The following is a 17,383-nucleotide window of genomic DNA, read 5'->3' as shown; positions in this document are numbered from 1 at the left end:
ATTGACCGTTAGTCCATCAGTCTGGTCCTCTGAGGAAGCCTGAGGTGATCACCATTGTAGGACAATGAGTACCTATGCTCTTCTGATTCAAGAGGAGTGTATTAAGAAGCTAATCTGGCCACATGTCAAAGGCTGCATTCTCCAATCTGCTTGACCAGCTAAAAAGCTAGCATTTTCATCTCTCCAATTGACTGCTCTTGTGATTTCCACTCCCTTGGTTCAAAACTGAAGAGGGGAAGAGAGGCATAGTGGAGGAGGGAAGAGTGGGGAATTAGACAATGTCTGTGTTTCCTGCCTGAGGGTTCCCAGACCCCTACAGGTCTTCAAAGGCAATAATGAGAGCTTGGAAGCTATTTTCAATACCTCAAGGCGCCTAACAGAAAATGCATTTACCCCTGATCAAAATGCACAGGCCAAATAAGAGCCAAGTGCCTGCTTCAGGCTGGACCCATTCCCAATCGGTGAGGTCACATAGCTCTTTGTCTATTCCGATTGGCAGGACTGAGGTGTGGCCCTCTGGGGACCCCAGAGGTCTGATGGTTAAAGGATGCTATTTCCCCCAGCCCCCTCTGCTTGACTGCATGACAAACTCTCAACCCTCTGGCAAGACTGCCCACAGTTCTGAAAGAAGGCATTGAAATGGGGTGCACTGGAGAGAATGAATGAGGTGGCTTCGATCTTAAGCAAAAGGGATGACAATAAGACCCCGAGAAAAGTGCTCTTCTTGGGACCAGAGAACAGAACAACCCAAGTTAAGAGAGGGGATAATTTAGTGTCAGACATGGCAGGCAAGGGAGGGATAAGAAAGGCCTCATTCCTCACCCAGATGCAGTTTTGCCCTCGCACAGCCTCAGTGAGTTCAGACCCTTGCAGCACTGTGGAACCTTGTCCCTGGCTCCCGGCAGAAGTTACCTCAGCACTGCTGCAGGGTGGTTGGGATTGAGGGATGGAGCTGATATGAGCCAAAAGACCTGAAGTAGAAATAGGGAGGGAAAAGAATCCATATAGTCTTAAGAGATGCAGCCTGAGCTGGAGAGATGACTGAGGGAGGAAAACGTCTGCTGTGCAAACGTGAAGACCTGAGTTTGGAGCACCAGTGTCCATGTACAAAGCTGAATGCAAGCCTAGTGATAAATTGAAAAAGGAGATCACTGAACTTCCGGTGAAAGGGATGTGTGTATGTGTGTGTGTGTGTGTGTGTGTGTGTGTGTGTGTATCTGTGTGTGTGTGTCTGTGTATCTCTGTGTCTTTGTGTATCTGTGTGTATGTGTTTCTGTATGTATGTCTGTGTATCTGTTTGACTGGTGTGTGTGTGTGTCTGTCTTTGTGTCTGTCTGTCTGTCTGTCTGTCTGTCTCTCTCTCTCTGTGTGTGTGTGTGTGTGTGTGTGTGTGTGTGTGTGTGTGTGTGTGTGTGTTAGGAAAAGCCTCTCTTTGTAGGGACTCAGAACATCCGTAGCCATGACACAGAGTTGGGTCCTATCAAAGGCAAGAGCAATATCCAGGCATCTGAGCCCTGCCTAGGTGACGGGGTCAGTGACACCATGAGGAGAGGGCTTTGCTCTTTTTGGTCCATGCAAGGGAGAGCTAGGAAGGCAGCCTTCCCCTTTCCCTCTAGCAACTTCCCTGGCTCTTCTGCATCAGGCTCATGTTAAGGGCCACCTAGCAAGTGCAAGTTTGAGGAGACTCAACCTTCACCCCTGTTCAGCAGATGTTTTAATTCTGATGCCCAGTGGAGGGAGGAGGAAGGACCTGTCTATCTCAGGGGCATCTCTGTTCTCTACTATGGAGTCCACTGGTCTGTGTTTGGAGAGCATCCTGTACATCCGTCTCTCAGGAAATGAATCAGCTTATTCCTTCAGTTTGCCTGTTGCTTAACATCTGGAGCTGCAGCTGCAAGAGGGTCCCAGTGGCCTGCCAGCTCAAACATCTTCCATGGCTACGCTTACTACCTCTATCTCACCAGCTTCCCACTCTTTGCTGCTTCCTCGGGGACATCAGCCTTTCCTCAGTTTGGATCTTGAGCCAATACCTCCAACTCAGAGAGAAAAGTCAGCCTGGGTACTGTCTTGTTGATTCACAGCCCACCAATCAAAAGTGGTCAAAAGAGAATAGACAGACAAGGGTACTGTGGGAATAGGGGTAAGACAATGGGTCCCCACAGTCCAGGATGAAAAGAGTGTGAGTTCCAAGCTATGGCAGAAACAGAAACACAGGTGCAGGCTGGAGAATTGTCGGGGGGATAAATCCGTCCAAGACATGATTAGCAAAGGGGTTAGATACGAGATGGACTCACAGATGACTCTCGGGTTCCTGGCTCAGGAAGACTCATGGCTGTCAAAGCCACTCATAGAACAGAACATGGGGTGGTCAAACTTTTCAGGGGAAGGGGATCAGGCACAGAGGTGATGACAAATGGGAAGAATTCCCTTCATGGCTTCTGAACACAGACCATCAGGTGCTATGTGGGTCTCAGGAACAGTGGGCAGTTGCCATTTTTCTCCAAAGACCTAAAACAGAGCCAAAGGAAGCCCGAAGAGCCAACAACATGGAGAACCAAATCAGAGCCACCCAAGGGGTAGGCAACACTGGGAAAGGTTTAAGTGGCGAGGAGTGATGAACATAGAGTCAGATTAGAGCAGGGAGGAGAGCTGAAAGGCAGGCAGAAGGTCAAGAGGCAGGCTGCAGCCAGACTAGTGATGGTCCCAAAGTCAAGAGCAGCCTCGAGTTGGTGAATAGGAAGTCACATGGGGCCCTAGGCTGGAGCACTTCCCCTGGGCTGAGGAGGGTGAAAGCCAGATGACAGGCACTGAGAAAGGACTTGGCAGACGCTCTCACAGGAAGGCAGGCTGGGAGAGGAAGGAGAGGAGAGAGACAGGGTGACAGCCAGAGGCGGCTGCAGAGTCAGGGGAGGGGTGTTAGTGTATTTTTAAGATTCAAATCAAGTACTCAGCTGGGCTAAAAGGAAAGAGAGGGGCTGGAGCACACTGGAGGACATGGTGAGGATGGGAGCCAGGGCCCTGAGTAGCACAGAGCTCCCTGCTGCACACATTCAGTGGCAAGTGCACACACAGGTCCTTGAGCATCTCCTGCCCCATGAAACAAGAGACAAAGGTCTTCAGGAAAGGTAGAGGTGGTGGGGAAATGTCCCCCAAATGTGAATAGTCTCAAGATGGAGCCTTGTGTCCAGAAGGGGAAGCGCCAGGGGCAAGACAGACCAGGGATGGGAACAAATGGGAGGGACTGTTAAAGCCTGGGGCAAGAAGGGAGGGCGGCAGAGAATTGGTTCTAATTAACTTCTGGGTTCAAAATACGATCTTTCTCTTTTTAAGCCCATTGGTTCGTTCTTACCGAGGCTAGCATCTTCCTTATTATTTCATTGTAACAGTGACTTTCAGACCAACACTTCAGGGATAGTAAAGTCTTCCTGGTACAGAGTGTTAACTCCTTGCCCCTTATCTAAAACATCCCCTGCTCCCTTGCCACGCCTCTGAACAACCCTTCGCCATAGAGTATCTGCCACACAGAAAACAGAAAAATCTTACTTGCTCTGGAAAGCAGCCTCCAGAGTGTCCAGTTTAATTTGACAACTGCCTGATGAGCAGCCAGCCATTCATTCATTCACTAAGTAGTTGCCAAGAATCTACCAGTCTAGGGACAATGTCCTAGGCCCTGGAGACAATGAAATAAACAAAAGGTCCAAAACTCATTAATCTGTAGACAAGAACATCTACTAGGCACTTTGCAAACACGGATATTCACAAGCAGGACAGCGAAGACATCATCTAAACCCATTTTACCGGTGCCACGGATGCCCAGGAAAAACCAGAGTAAAGTTCCATCTACTGCTGACTTTTAATCCAGAGTTTGTACTTAGAGAATATAAAACCTGGTGCTCTCAGACTCTTGAGTGGGTGTAAATTACCTACAGATTTTGCTAAAATTCAGTCTGATTCTGTAGGCAAGGTGGAACCTAGGAAGCTGAATTTCTAATAAACCTTCAAGTGTCTTTGGGAGCATGTTGGCAGTTAGTCTTCTGTCTCTCATGCCTGTTCTCCTAGCACTCACTAGCCTCTCCATCACTTCCTGAATGGCTGAATAAACGAATGGGTGGGTGAGTGGGTTGGTGGGTAAGTGCATGGATGGATGAATGGATGAAAGGGTGGGTAAATGGCTAAGTGAATGGATGAATGGGTGCATGAATGGATGAATGGGTAGGTGGGTGGGTAGGTGGGTGAGTGCATGAATGGATGGATGGAAGGAAGGGTAAGTGTGTGGTTAGGTGAATGGATGAATAGGTTCATGGATGGATGAATGGGTGGGTGGGTGAATGGATAGGTAGAAGGGTGGATAGGTACATGGTTAGATAGATGGACAAGTGATATCCCTCCTAGTGTCTGTGGACATTTACCTCAGTTTCCCTAAGCCTCTGACTTTTCTCAGGGAATATTTCTAAATGTACTGTCCTAGCTCCTCTGTTCTGGTGAATCTCTCCCACAGAGCTAGGTCCTGCCCCCTTCCAGCATGGAAGGGAGGCTTGAAAACTGGGCTAGGTCATCCCACTCCAGAGCCTCCTCCTACAGCTACCCAGGCTGCCTCCCACAAGCAGACCTGAGGAAAACAACATGTAGATACTTCTGTCTGCTTTTCAACAAGGACTAAAGTGAGAATTAGTACACAGAGAAAGCTGAGAACCAGGCTTCCAGAGTGTCCTGAGGTATCACCTAACAAATCCAGGCTGGCAGAAGGACATGAGGAGCTCCCTCATCCCAAGGCTTACGTGAGGCTTGCTGAACAGTTCAGGAATGCTAAGCTTGCCTGGTCTCTTCTGACGGATGCACATCTCACTAACACAAGCTATCACCCTGGTAATCACCTCTGGGATGCAGTAGCCTCAGGGACAGGAGAGGAAGGAGAATGAATGTGGGTGGAAAGGCAACTGCAAAGACAACGAGGGTGGTCCTTACAATGAGGGCGGTCCTGACAACGAGGGCGGTCCTTACAACGAGGGCGGTCCTTACAACGAGGGCTGTCCTTACAATGAGGGCGGTCCTTACAATGAGGGCGGTCCTACACGAAGACCTGAGATTCCTTCATGGCCAGGGTCATAGGAATGTGACCACTGATTAGAAAGTTGAATTTGGGGGCTGGGGATTTAGCTCAGTGGTAGAGCGCTTACCTAGGAAGTGCAAGGCGGTCCCCAGCTCCGAAAAAAAAGAACCAAAAAAAAAAAAAAAAAAGAAAGTTGAATTTGATTTCACTTTCAGTCCTGGAGAACTGAATACCTAAGTGGCTTCTGGATGGACAGACAGACAGACAGGCAGACAGGTCAGAAAGATGGCAGACCAAATGCATGAAAAATGCAGAGAGCCAACTTGTTCCTAAATAATGATTCACAAGATGAAAGGCATGCTGGGACTTGATGCCTTAACTGGAAGCCATGGACTGGCTGAGCTGTTGAGCTTCTAAACTAAGAAATCTCAAATCCAGACTCTTTTCCCTCCTGCCTGTAAGGACTTGGACAAGAACTCAGTCTTTTTCTGTTTTGGTTTGGTTTGGCTTGGTTTAGAGACAGAGTTTCTCTGTATAGCCTTGTCTGCTCCGTAGACCAGGTTGGCCTCAAACTCACAAAGATCCAACTGCCTTTGCCTCCCCAGTGCTGGGATTAAAGATATGTGACACCATGTCCTCTAAACTGAATCTTCTTATACCTCAGTTTACCCAACTACAAAAAGACCCATCTCTTTGGAGTTCGGAAGGTATAAGAGAAAAGTGTGTAGCCTCCCTGAGTGAGATGTTTGTAAGGAATAGCTTCAGAGAAGTAGTTACAATGCAGAGGGATGGATGCAGATGTAATAGCACGCGAAACAGCCTGCTACTCAACCAACTATTCACCTGCTCATGCTAGAAGAATTTGCAAGGCAAAGTCAGCCTGCACAGCCTACCCAATTCCTTGCTTTGCTTGGAGCTCCCTAGGCCCTTGGTACCTTACAGCTGTCCCTTTAGGAGTGAACTTGGTTTGAAATGGCATTTGCCTCTGTGTCCCCAGCTCAGGGCCACTGCACTTGGTTCTCAGTTAACGTTCTAGCGAGCCAGCCCTTGGGTCATTAGCAGATGAAGCATGCAAAGATCTTAAAGCCCCATCAGCTGGCAGAGCTGCTGGGCTGAAGCCCGACTTGAGGAGAGGCCATAGAAGAGGGGTCCTGGGTGGAAACAATGGGGCCAAGTTGAGGAAGAGGCTATAAGTGATGGAGATGGGTGGGTAGAAAGGAAGATGACTGCCACACAGAGTGAGGGGCTTGATGTACAGGGAAGTATAGTACTAGGTAAGAGGGAGTGCAAGAAAGGAAAGGAAGGAAGGGAATTAAAAAGCAAAGTGGAAACCAAACAGAATGGTACCCGTGGCTCACTCAGATGATGTTGAATATGTCTCCCTGTAAGTGGTAGCCATGAAATGCCTTGCCAAAGCAGCTCCAGTCAGGCAGGCACTCTATCGTCATTTTTCTCTGGTGACGGAAAGATTATAACACTCATGCAGAGGACATAGGCTCCAGGATCTGAGCAGGGGTGGGGGTTGTTCATGCACTTTCCACAGCTCCTTCAGGTCCGGGAGGCTGAGTCACAGCCCAGAGACAGGGGAGGAACAAGGTCCTCTGGGCCCCTCCCAGCTCACCTGTCTGTATGATCCTCTTGGCTCCCCCAACAGCACCCATGTTCCCCAGACATACACACCCTATCCTCATCCTCATCCTTCCTTAAGCCTTCAGAAACCTGTAGTTGGCAACCCACCAAACCACCAGTGTCTGCTCCAGACTCCAAGTTTCCCTCTTGTTAGCAGACTTTCCCTCCACTGAACTATCTGAACTTGAACTTGTCCTGTGCCCGCTCAACCAGGAACCTATCTGTGCCCATCGGCTGCCTCTGTCTCTACCTGCTCACTGCTGTGGGTTCCCTCAGGACTCATCCCAGCACCATGTTTTCTGGGAGTTTTCCCCAGCCCCTTATGTAGACACACACAGACATACCTATTCATTTCAGTGTTGTGGTGGAGATATATATATATATAATCTTTGAAGACTGATAGCTAATGCTTCAGTACATCTGAAGTGCTATTCAAGGCCACAAAGCTCCAATAGGCATGTGAAGAGAGGAGAAATCAGGAGGGCTTCTTGTAGCAGGAGGCACAGAAGGACAGGGCCCTCACAGCCTACCTGAGCCTGTTCTCTGTCCCTCCTCCATTGCCCCGACTCCCCATCAGCCCTTCAGCAGAGGTTGTGGAAGGGCAGGCGGTTTCTCTGAGCTGCAGGAGTGGCCTGAGTCCAGCACCCACCATTTGGCTCCTCCTGGTACTTGAACAGAGCTCTGCTTCTCCAGGAACCTAGCAGGAGCCTCCTGGCTTCCTGCAGCCTCCAGCACAGATGCTGATTTATACCACCTCAGAACGCAGGCTGGCCCCAGCACCGGCCGCCTCTCCCTACCTACTGTCCTCCTCACTGTGTTCTGTGAGATGACCTGGCTACTGGCCACTGGGCACTGCCCATTGTGTGAGATCCATCCCACGGGGATAACCAGCCTCCCCTTCCTTCACATCCATCTGACCCTGTTCTGGCCTGGGGTCCATATCAGAGAGAAGTCATAGGCCTATTGACCTACTACATATATACATACTACATATGTACATACATAAATACATACATAGTACATACACATTTCATATTACACACATACTACATGTCCACTGCATACATGCTACACAATACATGCAACATACATAATACACACATAGTACATGCACACTACATACATGCTACATACATAGGTCATGGACCTATCAACATAACTGATACAGTTTAGACTCACCATGGAAACAAACTACTGGGGAGATCTGTGAGAGAATTTCTAGACTGAGTCCACTGAGGTGAGAAGACCTACCCTAAATGAGGCAGCACCATTCCATGGGGTGGGGTCCTGGACCGAATGAAGAGGATAAAGACAACTGAGCGCCAGCATTCCTCTCTCTCAGCTCCCTGACGACAGATGCAATTGTGACCAGCTACCTCACACTCCTAACACCGTGACTTTCCCACGCCGGTGGACTGTAGCATCCGAACTGTGAGACAAAGCACTTTTTTCCTTCCATATCTTGTGTTTGTAGGGTATTTAATCAAATCATATAGAAAACGGACTAGCACGGGGCACAGTTCAACATCACTAAGAGCGTTTGTTTGGGCTACCCTCACCAGCACGTGCCCCCTCCTTATCTATCCGCACACACTTAGGTTGCTACCGCCTTTCACTGAAAAATGATGCTGTGAGCCTGTGTGAGGTCACTGAAGCCCATCTAAGGGTCTAGAAGAGTGCAAGCACTCAGTAAATGCCTGCAAATGGTCTCTATTTCCCCATATTCCCTGAGTAAAGCATCATACATTAATTTGCACTTTTACTGGGGTCTTCAAGAAACAAGACCTGGAGGCAGAGGGAAGCTCTTGTAGAATCTGCGAGTGCAGGGTAGATAAGAAGAATCTGGGACTCTGCAAGACAGTGGACCAGGTGGGACTGGGAACCTACCTTGTCCCCAAGCTCACCAATGCACTCAGACTCCTCAGCCAGCTCCTGCCATCCCTAAAACACTGCTGAGGATGGGACACAGATCGCTTAGCAGGAAAGAAGCCCTATGCTCAGCTCCACCTGGACACGGCAATATATGGCTATATAATCCCAGAGCGTGGGAGGACAAGGCAGCGAGATCAAAAGTCATCCTACACAGCAAGTTCAAGGCTTGTCTGGAACATAGGAAACACTTCCTGAAAAAAATTGTTTAAAAAGATGATGTGTGGGACTGAGTCAGAGTGAAACAGCCCTCTCCAAAACAAGAGGCAGCAAACAAGACAGAGCAAAGAAAGAAGTTGTTTGTAACCTTTCAAATGACAAAGGGCAATGCCTTCAGAATATACAGAGAGCGGATCAACCCCTAAAAAATTGAAGTAACGATTTAATTTAGGGAGCTGGAGAGATAGCTCAGCGTTTAAGAGCATTGGCTGCTTTTCCAGAGCACACAGGTTTGATTCCCAGCTCCCACATGGTGGCTCATTACTTTATGGAACTCCAGTTCCAAAGGAGCCAACACTCTCTTCTGACCTCGACAGGTATGAGGCATACCACATGTGCACAGACCTACATATAGACAAAACACCACTCACATGAAGTAAAAATAAATAAATCCCTAGAGACAGAGACAGACAGACAGACAGACAGAGAATTAAATTTAACAATTTGCCTAGGCCTTATGGTATGACTATAATCCCAACTACTTTCGAGGCTAAAACAGGAGGATCACAAGTTCAAGACCTGTCTGGGCAACTTAGAGAGATCCTGTCTCAAAGTCAAACATGATGGGGGTTTTGGGTTTGCAAGCGCAGCTCAGTGGGAAAGTTGTTTGCCTAGAATATTAGAGTTCAGTTCCCAACTCTGCAAAAACTAGTACAATTTTTAAAATAGGCAAGGCATCTGCATGAGTTAGTCACAAAAAGAAAAACCCAAGGACTGACAAGCACACAGTAGACTTTCAGATTGACTAGACATCAGACGAGAATCGGACAGCGATTAAAACAGTGGGTGTCACTTTAAACTCACACCACTGGCAGAACCAGAAAAGTGGGTAATATTAAGTATTGATGAAGACATGGGACTAGGTACTCAAAGTAGAACCAGGTCCTGCTATAAACCATTATCAAAACACACAATATTAGCCTGAGAGTGGGGACCCCAAGCTCCCATTCCTGTTGACAGTTATTATCAAGTGGGGTCCCAAGAAAACCTGTAGTAGATACAGAAGATACAATGGGGTTCTTCAGCACTTTGTGGCCAGAGGTCAAAAAAGCCAAAGGCAGAGAACTGGGTGCAAAAATATAATGTGTAAAGAACTTCTAATGTAAAACTTCTAATGGGTTTAGAACCCAAGTCCCAGGCTAAACACACAGATGGAGCCCAGTAGGATCTTCAAAACACAGTGTCGGAGTAAATCAAGTAGGGAACTGGAAACCAGAAGCCAGGTGAAATGTGTAAGTCAACGTCATTTAGAAACACCCCTCCATATTTTATAAGGACAATTCATATTTCAAGACCTATATTAAATGTATCAGGCTGGGTAGAGACCTCAGTTCAGATGGTATCTCCTGAATGGATGTGTTTGTGAAAGTTTTGTCTCTCCCAGGTTCACAGAGTACCACTGCTAGGGGTCAAGGGTGTGGAGGCTGCATACAGGAAGTCTGGTGAACTGTGAAGGGGAGAAAGTTCTTTCTCCTTTCCCACTTATAAAGGGGAGCAGTTGTTGCTGGCTTTGGCATGGAAAGGTGGATGAGGAATGAGATACTGAGAAGGTCTATCCTCACCTACTGCCCTAAGCATCCCAAGGCACAGGCACAGACAGACAGACTGTTGAACTCGCACCCATCAGCCTGACCACTGGACAGAGCTAACACCAGTGAACCCTGGGGCCTAGCGTAACAATGCTGGCTTCCTTCTGTTTTGTGGGATCAGGAGCTTCTAAGTCCATCCTGGCATAAGCAGGGTGGCCCTGACTGTTGCTCCCATTTTACAGGTAAGGAAATAGAGACCCAATTAAAGAGAGGAAATGGTCCTCATTATTTCAAGGCCAGTCAGATTATAAGCCAGATGGATGTTGGAAAACTAGTTTGCTGACTTCTGGGCCAAACAGAAGTCTTTTCCTTTCTCCTGGCTTCTCTGCCATGAGCCAACCTTCTAGGATTGCACCCAGGACAAGAACCATGAAGGAAGGCAGGACCACACAGGTCCTAAGAAGCCAGGCTGTTATTGTTTTATGCACGGTTCAGTTTAATGAGCAAAATGACCCAATGCATCTGTACCTTCGCATTGATACAATGTATCTGACCACACCCGCTCATCTCCAATCCTGCCAATCTCTGAACTTTGACCCCCACTCCTCATGTGGTACTTCATGACTGTCAGTGGGAGTCAGGTGGGGGTGGGGGTGGGGCAAGGAGAGAGACAGCAGTGGAAAGGCAAACCTCCAGAGGTCTGCGTCAACTCTACCACACTCGATCACCTCAGAAGGAGCCATCGATCACTCGGAACATGCCTGTGTACCCAATGATTAGACACTCTACCAATGGTCTAAATTTCAGTGTCTCTCTGCTTTCTCCTTTTAAAGTTACGACCGTCACACTTGCTTACTCTCAGTCAATAAATAGATGTAGCTACTTAATAATGGAACTTACTCTGTCTATTTGAAAAACCTAGAAGAAGGGCACGAATCCCGTTCTGAAGATCCTGGGTTATAATTGCACTTCAGTGGGTCTGAAGGAGACATTGGCTGGGGAAAGGGCGATTTGTGCAGTAAGGTGAGCCCTGGACCACAAAGAGAGTCTCAAACAAAGTTCTAAGAGTTATTTGGCACGCTCAATAATTTACCTGTTATTTTGAGCATCAGGAAAAAAAAAACCCTTATGGTGATTTCTAGAAGAGAGCTGACAGCCCCTTAGAGAACAGGTTCAGTTTTCAAATTTGCCAAGGATATAGCAACAGATAGGTGGAAGGTAAAATGGAGTTTTCAGTGGGAAAACTCTCCCCAACAAGGAGCCAGAAGTCAAGAGCTCCTTCTCCACCCAGATATCCGATGCCGACAGGCTCAAGAACTGACACGACAGCTTTCTGTGTATTGGCCTTGATGCTCCTGGCTTATACCAGATGCAATTCTCGGATTATAGCTCACTGTGGCTGGCCACCCAGGACTCTCCTGAAGCATGATCCATTACAGTTAGACTGGGAAACCCCATACCATTTTCGGGCCTAGGCCATGTGAAAGAAAGTATAAATGAGGGCTTTGTCACCCCGGAAACTTCACAGTTCAGGCAAAAAGCTGACTGAAGTTGAAGGGGTCTTGGGCAGGAAGCCGAAGTTCTTGCTCTCACACGATGTAGGGAGGTCTAAGCACCAGCAGCAGAGTTTCACCTACGTAGGTGCTGGGTTTAACAGCAAAGCAACTTTGCACTCATCTCAGACATTTGCACTGAAGATGGAGGAACCATGGCTTTTATGCTGACTGAAAAGTTCAGGATCCACGGCAGAAGGATTCCAAGTGGCTGCTACTGTTTGTTTCCCCGGAGATGAAGGGCATTTGAAGGAATGTGTAAGGGATCCCAAGTCTGGTAGTCCTGGGTCTGAACCCTGCCTGGGCCAGTGCTGTAGAAACCGAGTTAATCCATGACAGAACCTCAGACTTTTCCAGTGAGCTCTCGGAGAACCTTAGCTAAAGGCGTCACTGCCCTGGCTGTCCAGACAACTTTGTGAGAACTCGAGCTTGAAGAGCACATGGTAAAAGCACACAGCTGCTTGGGCTGGCTCCCTGTCCTCCGAGCTGCTGCTCAGACCTGCCCTCCCCTTTAAGCTGCATCTTCTCAAGGTAAGTACAAGCCTGGACAGCTTCCCTTCTCTTCTGGAGTCTGAGCCCTAACAGGGGAATGACTTGTCTCTTTGGAGCTGGGGGCCCTGTACCTCGGAGAGCTCAGATGAGCCAGGTCTCTGACAGGAACTTGTGTTCTGTGGAGCAATTGGATCCCCTGAAACCCGCTCCCGTGGTGGTGAAAATGAAGCGGATGAACCAGGCACAGGAGCTGCTGCTGCTGATGCCAAAGCCACCTGCTGGATTCTCCTGCCCCAACAGAGCCCACCCGGGTATCAGGCCCTACCCACTAGGCTTTTCAGCCCTTTAATTCTAGCTTCTCCTTGAACAGAGTCAGAGAGTCACCAACCCTAGATAGGACCAGAACCGCCTGCTCGACTACAGTCGGGCTATTTATTAAACAAGAAAAAGAAAAAAAAAAAAACAAACCCACGAATCAATTGTGAATGAGGCTTCAAGTCCAAACACACCTTGGTGACTTGAGCAGTTAAATGGCTTTCCTTGCTCATTCCCCGGTCGGGGGTCGGGGGTGTTGAGGATTTGTGGCAATGCTTAAACCTGAGGCATTGGCTCATCAACCTGTGACATTTAGTTTTAAGGCAAACCAACTAGGAACTCGGGATCTGTCACTATGTTACCTCTGCAAACCAGCTGGCTTCCTTTGTCCCTGAAACTCACAGTCCCTGGAAAACTGTTCAAGGAAGAGAGAATTTCGAAAACCATCTGCTGGGGGGAAGAGCTGTCCGTCAGTCAAACAGCAGCTCAGTGCTGAGCCGGCCTGGCTGAGAGCTGGGTGCTGGGTGCTGGGAAATAAAGCACCATTTCTTGGTGCTCAGTTTAGTAGTTGAGACGAACGCTTTCACATCGACTGGGTACCATGACTGAACCTGGGTCCTTCTGGTGCAAGAGGCAGACTAAAAGTTAGCCCTTCAGTGACAAGCAGTGCAAACGGCATTTAGTTTAAAATTTAGTTTTTTAAACCATCAAGGTGAGGACATGGGAGAAAAGTCAGAACTCCTTGACATATAGAGTTTAATGTAAGTCCCATTTGGAATCACTCCTTAAGGACCAGGGGATGTCCCAGCCTTTTTTCTTTTCTATTTTTCTTTCTTCGAAGCTTTCTTTTTCCTTTCTTTCCTCTTAAGAACTGAGGGTGTCAAATTTCAGGTCTCAATGGCCAATGACATGGAGGAAGGGGAGGGTCCACCTAAGGCTGGGAAACTGGGCAGCTCTGGAGGGAAGCTGTGACTGTACCTGCCTTGGGAAGGTGCCCTGAGGGCAGGTGGGTGCGCAGGCTGAAAGGACTGAGCTATCTACAAACTAGGAAGCCGTCAGACACAGAGTTTGTCAGGGCAGATCTGTCTGGAAGCACGTGAGCTTAGAGGACTGAGCGAGGTGAGCTCACCAGGAGAGTGAGGACAGGGTGATTGCTCCTGGGTATCATACTTCAGGGAGGAAGCTGAGTGTTTGTCTTAGAGAGGAGGACGTGGTGGAGCACAGAATCCCAACAGACTGCAAAGGAGACTTCAAAAGCAGTGGTCCAGAGGGCCTGAGGCCACAGGAATAGGCAGGCAGAGTGCAGTAGGATCAGCGGTGAGGTGATTGGGTGAGCACAACGGTCTCTCCAAAAACATTTCAGTGCCAAGCTTCAGGGAACGGCAGGGAGCAGGGAAAGTAAACGAATGGCCCCTTTGAAAAGAGTTTGGGCAGACAGCAAGGTGGTTGAATGGGGTCAGGAAGGCCAAGCAAGACATCTTCTCGGCGGGTTTTATGTGAAAGATCCATGTGCTTACAGGCTGAGGGGAAACAGGTTTCAAGGAGAGGGGATGACTGAGGGAAGAGAGTAGGAAGGAGGTAATTGAAGAAAGGTCTCTAGGGAGGCTGGGGTCCTACAGTGGTGGAGGTAGGAGTGTGATGGGAGGCAGGCTAGGAAGGATGGGAAACAGGCACACACACACACACACACACACACACACACACACACACACTCAAATCCTCATAGTCATTCTATCTAGCCCAGGGAGGTACTAAACCCCCAAAAGTGTCTTGCATAGTCCACAGTGTGAAGGGATCACAAAAGGGAATGCCTTTTCCCATGCCTCTCACACCACTTCCTGCAGCCCTCCCGTCACTAAACTCCATTTCCAAATGTCTGCTGCCTACCTACAAGTCCGGATAATACTCGGAAATGCACAGGAACGCTTTGGAAAGAAACGAGGTCTGAAAGTCAGAGCTGGGCCCTCCAGAGAGCAACTGCCCCTCCTGTAGACACACACACACACACACACACACACACACACACACACACACACACACACACACACTCCAGCTTACGTATCTACCCAAAAGACAACGACAAATGGATCTCAAAGAGGCAGCCTTCCAGCACTGCAGAACACTGTGCAGGCCCTGGTGAGTCGGCCTTTTTCTCTCCCCAGGGGCATGGCATACTATACAGGGGGCAGGGACAAACCTAGCAAGGAAAACAAATTTAGCAATCCCAAACAAGTTCCAGTTGGCCAAGGCAGAGGGGGCCTTTGCCCGGGCAAACATCCAATGGGCCCCACAGCAAGTAAGAACGGACCCCATAGCTCATGTGAGAAGTCTCGGTGACCAGAAGCTTTGGTGTGAGCAGAGCCTCCCGGTAGGTGTGGGTGTGCGAGAGGCCAAAGCTGAGAGGCACGCGCACCGCGGGCGCCCCTCTCTGGGTGTCAGTGGCTATGACTCCTTAGGATTACCTGAGAAAGTCCGGTCAAGTAGGGATAAACAGACAAGACTGTCTTGGGGAGCCCTCCCTGACAAGGAACCCCAACACCAAATGGCTATATGGTGAATGACAAGATCCGAGGGAACAGTGCACAAGATGCTGAAAGCTAGAGAGGGCCTGAGAGTTTTTACCACACACTGGCCAACCACGGGAGGGGCGCACTTTCCAAGAAGCGATAGGGTTTGGGGATGGCCCAGGACAAGGCTTGAGAGGCTCAACCTGTGGTTTTAAAACACCAAGCAAACAAGCAACAAACCCGCTACTCTGTGCTGGGGTGTCCGGGCTCCAGGCCCAGGCATCAGGTGCTTAGGGTTTTCTTCCCCAGCGCGTGTCAGCATCTAGCGAAGTGAAAACCCAGCTTCAGGCATCCCTGTTTGGACCGGTCCCCACAGGAGCACACGGAACTTTCTAGGTTGTGGCTAAGCATCCGAAGGTGCCTTGGGTAGAGTAGGAGACCAGTTGAAACCAGCAACCTTTAGTGTGACTAGTCTCACTAAAATGTCCACATGTCTCTCCTCTCGAACTATAGCTGCAACCATGCATCCATCCTAAAGTCCCGGGACTCTCCACACCCTTCAGGTCTGTCCGGGCAGGCTTAACGAGATCGAGTCCGCCACCCGAGCCACGGATGCCGCAGCCCAGACGTTTGGCTGCAGCAGGGCGCGGGAAAGGGCACTTTGGCGCGGAGTGGGAACGGAGCAGAGGGGATGTGTCGGCGCGGACCCTGGCAGCGACATTCTCCCTCCTCCCTCCCTACCCGACACGACCTCAGCCTCCACCTCCAGTGGTTCAACCTCCTTCCAGCTCCCCACATGAGCCCTTCAAGAAAGATTTCACGGACCCCCGACCTGGGCGCGCGCCCACCTGCATTCCGCCTCCAGCCCAAGCACCGAGGGGGCGGAGGGCGTGTGAGGAGGTGGGTGGCGACCGCAGTCTCAGGGATGTTTGGGCGGGGGCAAAGGCTTTGGTCGGAGAAAATGGGCGGGGGCAGGGAAAGACAGACCCTGCAGACGCGGAGGGGGCGCGCCGAGCTTCTCCAACCCCCAGGACGGGTGTGCCAGGCGGAATAGGAAGAGATGGGGGAGTAGGGCTCTGGGAAAGTTTATCCCGGAAAAGCCTGGCATCTTGGGGGGCTGGGAGACTGGAAAAAACTGAAGCCACAGTCCAGGTGCCCCGCAACCCGCCGAGGGGGATGTCTGTCTCCCAGGCCCCCCATACCGGCCGGATCCGGCTAAGTTGCTACTGGGGTTGGGGACGTCCATGAGGGTAGAGGTGAGGATGTGGTCGAAGATCTGGACAGACAGAGAGAGGATGAGCAGCAGGGTGGGTAATCGGAAGGAGGAAGCCAAGCCGGGGTGGGGGAAGGGACTGGGACCGCGTCGAGGTTGGGTGGGCTCGGGTGGGGCGCGCGGCGCGGCCAGACTCACCCGCGGCAGCCGAGGCACTGAGCAGCCCCCAGCCCAGCAGCAGCAGCAGTGGTGGCGGCGGCGGCGGCGGCGGCGGTGGTGGAGGCGGGCGGCCCCAGCGACTACCGGTGCCCGGCACAAGCGCCCAAATCCCGATTTCGCCGCGAGCCCTCCCTGCCGGGCAGCCGCAACATCCTTGCTCCGGTCCCCGCGAGCGCGGCATAGCGCGGCCGGCAGCCCGAGGGAGAGGCTTCGCTCGCCGCGGAGGAGAAAGGAGGTCAGGAGAGCTCTGTAGCTTTTTTTTTTCTTCCTGCTCCGGGAGGGGGAAAAAAAATCCCGGTACGCGGGAGCCCTGAGCTTCTGCGGCTGGAATGAACCAAGTGTCCGCCCGGCCGGGGAGAGGCGCGCTGCGCTCTCGGAAATGACTCGCTCCAATCCCGCTTCGCGGGGTTCGCGCCGGGGGGCGGGGGGGGTGAATTATCCCCGGATTAATCACTCCGGAGCCGCTTCTCCGCCGCTCCAAATGCTGGGGGTGGAGGCGCAGTTAAGGGAAGAAAAAAAAAGGGTGGGGGGGGTGTTCTTCAGCGCCACCTGCACCTCCTAATAAAACACAAATTACATCTAAAGGGTTGTTTATTTCTATTTGTTTTATAATTGACCAGTTTCTTTTAAGTTCAGTCCTCCGGCTTTCATTTATAAGATCACCATTAGTACACCCCCTCCCGTACACACACACACACACACACACACACACACACACACACACACAC

General features: G+C 50.1%; 1 protein-coding gene across 3 annotated transcripts in view; it reads right to left on the bottom strand.

Annotated features, from left to right (window-relative positions):
• Positions 1 to 17,018, bottom strand: part of Csmd2 (CUB and Sushi multiple domains 2) — a 569,250-nt gene extending 552,232 nt beyond the window's left edge. For 2 of the 3 annotated variants that reach the window (XM_087548710.1, XM_087548711.1), the window contains exon 1: positions 16,635 to 17,018. In XM_087548710.1, coding sequence (XP_087404836.1) covers positions 16,635 to 16,836 — 202 coding nt within the window. In that variant the 5' untranslated portion in view covers positions 16,837 to 17,018. 3 annotated transcript variants of the gene reach the window in all.
• Positions 17,019 to 17,383: the final 365 nt, after the last annotated feature.

Source organism: Rattus norvegicus, chromosome 5 (genome assembly GCF_021556685.1).
Source record: "Rattus norvegicus strain SHRSP/BbbUtx chromosome 5, alternate assembly SHRSP_T2T, whole genome shotgun sequence".
Classification (NCBI taxonomy): domain Eukaryota; kingdom Metazoa; phylum Chordata; class Mammalia; order Rodentia; family Muridae; genus Rattus; species Rattus norvegicus.
This window is presented reverse-complemented; position numbering and strand designations above follow the sequence as displayed.